Here is a 6,182-nt window from a genome sequence, read left to right as displayed (position 1 = left end):
ATCTTAAGTGCCATTGTTTTGTTAATGATTTTATATAGTAAAAAATTAAAACATATCTTGCATTATAAGCATTAATGATCAAAGTAAAAAAAGAACACCTTTTGTTCTAAAAACTTTCCAACAAATCCTAATGATGATTCCAAAACCAAAAGGTTTCTAATACAAAATTGCATGAACATCTCCATCAAGTTCCTTCGGATTTAAGCATACGGCAATGATGCGACATGCATGATAATATATCATAATGTTTCTTCATAACTATAAATCCATATACAGAAGGCAATGATGTTAAAGGCGCAACACTCCATTAGATAGAATGTAAAGGCATTAACAAGAAGAAATCTTTCTAGTATTTACTTTTCTTTGTATTAAATTGAAGAATTCTTTGAACAAAAGTACCAGAAGCAACTCAAAAGCAAACTTGCTAATTTGCCAGGTTGCACAAAACAGTTACGTTACCAATAAATGAAATTGAAAGAAAAAGAATAAGAAAAGCAAATCTTACATCTGAGAGAACTTTTCTGTTAGGAAGACAAAGACCTTTTTGCCTTCGCCAAAATTTCCTTATTCGCATAAAAAGGTGATCAGATGAAGCAACGAGTATCAACACTAATTGATACCTGTAAAGTATATTTACAGCAGCCATGCTTGTGGTTAGCCATTCTATTTTCTTTAGTCAGAGTGCAGGAAACTTTCAAATTTGGTTCCCTTCAGCGATTGGGAGACTTCCTTCCAGTTCTCAATTTGATCCGGTAATGGTCTTGTATGGATCTTGACATGCTGGCTTTTGAGCTCTCTATGTGGCATTCTTAGGAAATCAAGAACATCCACCACTTTCTGCAGGGATTGAAATACATGCTATCAGTTAGGATTGAATTTTATAAGCTATAGATGAGGGAATAAAAATAACTGTTAGTTATAAACTACAGATGCAGATCAGTAAATGCTACTACTCAAACAAGTACGGAAACCAGAAAAATGACAAAAAAATGAGATGAATTATTCTGTGCGGACGCCGAACGTCGTCCAGAGCCCAATAAAAATCCTCCACGTCACCCCCTACTCAGTACCGCGATTCGGTACTGCTCGGTACTAGATGACGTGGCTGCACCTGATTCGCCTCTGGATGGTAAGCTGTGTCTGGTGTCCACACAGAATAATCTCTCGGATGATGGATGATGTATTCTCCGATCATCTGGAATTTTTAAAACCATCACATAGCAACTTGGTCAGGCAAAGTAGGCATACTGTTCGATTAAGAACGATATCCTCATAGTATAGGACAATGTGACGGGTGTTATTGAAGAACCGAATTGCATCTGCATTCCATTTAATAGTATGATTAATGTCCAGGAAAAGCTTTGTCACATCAATGTTGGGCTTATAGCTTGCAAGAACATCTGCCTGCAATTCAATCAAGAAACTGAATTAGGAGAGCATGTGCTGAGTACTTCAACCCATTTCTCATTGGGTGGATTTTGAACATCTCCATTGACTAAAAAAAATATGGGGAGATGGTAGGAATCAGACCTCATGCCTTGAATGTACGTGCGCTTTATGAGTTCCATTCAGTTGCTTGGAATCTCGGTCATGAGCATTTGCAAGAACTGAGACCCATCTGCGAAGAAGATTTTTTCTGAAGAGGAAAATAGGAGTAACTCCTCTCTTCTTGAAATATTCAACCATGCCTTCATGGTTTTGCATCAGACCCTGTAATCATAACGATGAGATAAAGGAGGAACTAAAAATGTAATATATCAGACAGTAAGCATGGCGATTCAACATTTTTATCAAATGTTAGGCATAATACAAGAAAAAGTAAAGCCAAAGATAAGTCAGGTGCCAAAATATTTGACTTTGTAACTGCATATATCATTATAAGCGAATTCATTGACATGAATAGTTTAAACTCTGAATAGATGGCATGTAATGGGAAATAGGCAAAACCTAATTCAATCATCGTGAAAAGATCAACGCGCAAAAAAAAAAATGCACAAGTTCACTCCATTGAAGGAAAAACTATGTCGAACCCCATCCAGAGACCAATAAAAATGTGTCACGTCACCCTTTTAATGTACCGCGGCTCGGTACGCTCAATACCTCGGCATCTGAATGTAGAGTTGCATCTGGCGTCTGCAAAGAAAAATTTCTGCAATCGAAGGCTACGTCCTTCATTATAGATTCTACTATGAATTGAATAAGAAGATTTATAACCTAATACCTCTGATACAAAATAAAGATGTTGCCGCCCTTTTTATAAAAAATATTGTGGCAAGCTAAAATACAATATAATCCTCCAAACACCTTAAATGAAAAAACCCTTAAATATTGAATATCGTTCAGGGCTAGAGCCCCCAAACCCTAAGTGGGGGAGCTCACTGCCCCCCTTTCAACCCCCACCACAACCTTACAATAAACATTGACCCACGATTAAGGCTTCGTTTGGGACGGCTTTCTTAATGCTTCTTAAAGCAATTTTCTAGCTCAAAATTTTTTGAACTAGAAAGTTGCTTTAAGAAGCAGTAAGAAAGTTATCTCAAACGAAGCCTAAGTCTATGCAATACTATTTCTTCAGGGCAAAATTAGGCTCCTCAGAAGGGTTCCAAAAGTAACTGCTCACTAAAACTATTCAAGTGTAACCTCACTCCTTCAATCCCAACTTGATCATATTGAAGGACTAAAGGTATTAAATTTCTCCCTCATACAATATGACAAAGAACATATTGTTTAATAAAAACAGAAACGAAACATACATGCATAGGCACAAATGCAGGCAGCATCCTAGACCTACATTTAACCAATATCATCTTAAAAACAACCAAATTTACTAAAATGGAATTTTTCAATAAAGAGGAAAGGTACCATACTCATAAATCCATTACTCAATATCAAAAGTCATAAATATGCCAGAAAATAGCATATGTACCAGTTCACTGGATTATACTGAATTGATTATGAATTCTGCATCATCATTCAAGAACTAAGCACACATGAAATTTAACTTAAATGGAAAGTTAGCATATCATTTTGCTAATTATGCATATCTGCATAATGAACAATCTATTTTTATTAAGAAGAAAATTAATCTTCAAACCATGAGTTTCTCAAGATAAATACATTTAGATTTAGCATTTGGTTTGTTTTATTTATCCAATATGACCAATAAAAAAAATCGATTGACACCAAATGATGATTTATCCACAGAAATTTATTTTTAGGTACTTACTGCACATGGAGCTGCAGAAAAGATTCACCAAACCAGCTCAAAGGAACAAGAAAATTATTAATGTACTTTGTGAAAGATAAAAAATAACAAATTGTAATCAATATTTATGCAAAGTAAGCTAAAGTAGCTTCTAAGGATTTAAGGTAGTAAAAGCTAATTTCAAAATATGTGAAAAGCCACTAGATTTAATGTAATACCTGATTAAGCATCCATTTGAAGCCAACAGCACCAGTGCACTCATTTTTAGATGCACTGCTATACCAATCTAAATTGTAAACTTTATCCAAGGTGGCGATGATAGTTGAAATATTGCTTCGTCTTTCTTTGACGGAAAAGATCTCACCGTTCGAACTAATATTGATGTGGCTATTCAACAAGGTTTCAAGCCAACCACTACCAGACCTTTGCATTGACAATAGAGCAAAAAATCGAACCGGCGTACATGCACACTCATTTCTGATAGTTGAAAAGCTTAAATTAATATGCATTCAACAGATGTCGACAAAGTAGCTAAAAACTAACAGAATAAGATCTAGTTGCCTGTTATAAGTCGTTGGGTCCGGGTAGTGAATATATGGAAATTCAGATGATGGAATGCTAGGACGCCTACAAGGTTGATCCTTCACTTCCACTCTCATTACATTGGGATTGATTATGAACCCCTTCTGCTTAATACATATTGAGCATATATAAACACTGCTAATCATTACCAAAGATAAAACAACAGTTCTCAGCACAACTGGATACTTCTTGTGAGGCTTCGTCCCAAAAGCATCCTGAAAATGGTGTTTAAAACAAACAAGCAAATCAGCTTCTATAATATACATTTGTTTGATATAAATGGAGCTTTGTAGGATTTAACAAAGACCTTAGTGAATGAGCACATGGTTTAGGTTTCTTTAGGGACAGCTTCCGTACTGCTTCCTAGAACGCTTTTCTATTATAAAATTTTCTAATTCAAAAAAAATTGTACAAAAATGCTGTTTTAGAAAGCAACAAAAAAGTTTTCCCAAGCGAAGCCTAAGTCTTGCCAAGGAAAAGCTTACATGGGCACGGCTGAAAGATCATACATCAAACATTGGAAACTAACATAATATTGACAAAGAGTAATAAGAATAACTACCTAAGTCCAATTAACATAACTCAATGAAATGCAAAAAGGTGAACCGTATAAGGTAGAATATATGCTCGAGCTAAAATTTTGTTAACGCGATTGAATCGGCAAAACCAAAAAATATGGAAATTTCATAAATCTCATCGTCATAGGAACATTTGGTAGCAAACCGAAAAGCTTGCGAATATCAAATTAAAAACCATGCAGAAAGCGGATAACCGATCCCTTCAACATCAAAACCTAGAAAGCGTAAAAATCCCAACTTTCTAGCTGATTCACATTTTAAAACAAGGCTTGTTTCTTTTTTTTTAAAGGAGCCCTAAAAGTAAAAATAATAACAAAACGAAGCATAGCAAACGAACGGAGAATCGGAGATCTTCACCTTGTTGATGGCAGAGCAGTCCTCAACCATCTTTCCCCTCTGCCTCCAACTTTCTCCCTGTTTCAACGGAAGTGCATCAGAAGAGGATTCTTCTCCTCTCTCCTCTCACCCAAGCCAAGCTCTCCGCCCTGCTTCCTCTCAAATGATCAAAATCCACCGATGGAATCCCACGGTTGCATTACAAAACCCCTCATTTCCTCTTCAACTTTGCTATATTGCCTCCTTTTAAACAAAGGCCGCCCCTTTACCCTCGCCCTTATCCCTCTCCCTCTCTCCCTCGTCGTCGTCTCTTTCCAGCGCGACTGCAAGAACTAGTTCAAAGAATAAAACAAGAGTTGAAAATGGAAGATCCTGCTAATATGCTGACGTTTATTAATAAAAAAATATAATTTAGGCTTCTAAACCAAATTATTAGAGTTTATCTCAATGATCTTAGTTATTTTATTTATATCCTCTCAATACAACGCAAATGCTAACAATACAGAAGTGTACTAATCCTAATGAATCCATTTGAAATCTTGAAGTGGGAACCAGCTAATGCAGCTGGGAGAAGAAGTTATGTTCAGCGTGCATGTGCTCTTTCAAAAAATTTTGAAATTCATTTTAATTTTATATAGAAATTTGAATAGAATGGATTTTATCATTTTATAACTAAGATAAATATAATATATGAAAAATCAATTAAAATTTTTACTACATTTTTTTTAAATACATTTTAAAAACATCATAATTAAATTATTTTCCCCAAAAATTCATGATTAAATTTGTATTAGATATCTTAATCTATATTTTTAGAAAAATCCAATAACAAATTTGTTAAACAAACATAGAAGAAGACAACTATATTTTTGATTGCTTGAAAAAAGCAGAAGAAAAACTGAATATCCTACAAAATAAGGGAAAGTTGGCCGGCTCGTTGGCCTTACCTTTGAATTGGTTTCGAACATCAAAAATTTAAAAAAAAAAAAAAAAAAAAAAAAAAAAAAAAAAAATCTCTTAGCCTGATTTTCATTAGAATTGGCTCCAAAAATTAGCAAAAAGAATTATTTCAATTTCATAATAAATATCTTCTTAAATTTATATTTTCTTTATAAAACTTCCATTCAACAACAAGTCTTAATCTCACAAACTAAAAAATTATTATATATGATATGTCACAAAAAATCACCATAATGTATTTCGAACCTCAAGGCAAAGTTTAATAAGAAAACATTCAAAATTAAATTTTGGACCTCATGAACTCTAATTTTAACAAATTTATAGTCAAGCTAAACTTATCGAAGAAATAAACCCAACGACACTAAGATCTATCCAAATCGATTCCAATTGAGCCCAAATCAATGATCTAAAGTATAGCCAGAAATTTCAAAGCATAAATTGGATGGCCAAATGATCTATAAATATGGTATGCTTATAGTTAGGGGTGTCAATTTCGGGTCACGGGTCGGGTTCGGGTCGAA

The 6,182-nt window shown here is 34.4% G+C and overlaps 1 protein-coding gene across 1 annotated transcript; it reads right to left on the bottom strand.

Annotated features, from left to right (window-relative positions):
* Window positions 1-362: 362 nt before the first annotated feature.
* Window positions 363-5,038, bottom strand: LOC110101963. The gene is made up of 6 exons (XM_020830076.2): window positions 4,723-5,038; window positions 3,767-4,002; window positions 3,424-3,682; window positions 1,531-1,710; window positions 1,249-1,404; window positions 363-837 (listed from the first exon to the last, which is right to left on the bottom strand). The coding sequence occupies exons 1-6, from the start codon at window positions 4,750-4,752 to the stop codon at window positions 673-675; spliced, it is 1,026 nt and encodes a 341-aa protein (XP_020685735.1). The 5' UTR covers window positions 4,753-5,038; the 3' UTR covers window positions 363-672.
* Window positions 5,039-6,182: the final 1,144 nt, after the last annotated feature.

This window comes from Dendrobium catenatum, unplaced genomic scaffold, assembly GCF_001605985.2.
Source record: "Dendrobium catenatum unplaced genomic scaffold, ASM160598v2 original_scaffold_213434, whole genome shotgun sequence".
NCBI classification, from domain to species: domain Eukaryota; kingdom Viridiplantae; phylum Streptophyta; class Magnoliopsida; order Asparagales; family Orchidaceae; genus Dendrobium; species Dendrobium catenatum.
Note: the sequence above shows the minus strand (reverse complement) of the source record. Positions and strands in the feature narration are given on the sequence as shown.

Excerpts from the sequence above, each read along its gene's own strand:
- LOC110101963 (XM_020830076.2), bottom strand. The coding sequence starts at position 4,752 with ATGGTTGAGGACTGCTCTGCCATCAACAAG. Across the intron at positions 3,683-3,766 it reads GACCCAACGACTTATAACAG|AAATGAGTGTGCATGTACGC; the intron begins GCAACTAGATCT and ends TTCAACTATCAG. Across the intron at positions 1,711-3,423 it reads TCAAATGGATGCTTAATCAG|GGTCTGATGCAAAACCATGA; the intron begins GTATTACATTAA and ends TTATGATTACAG.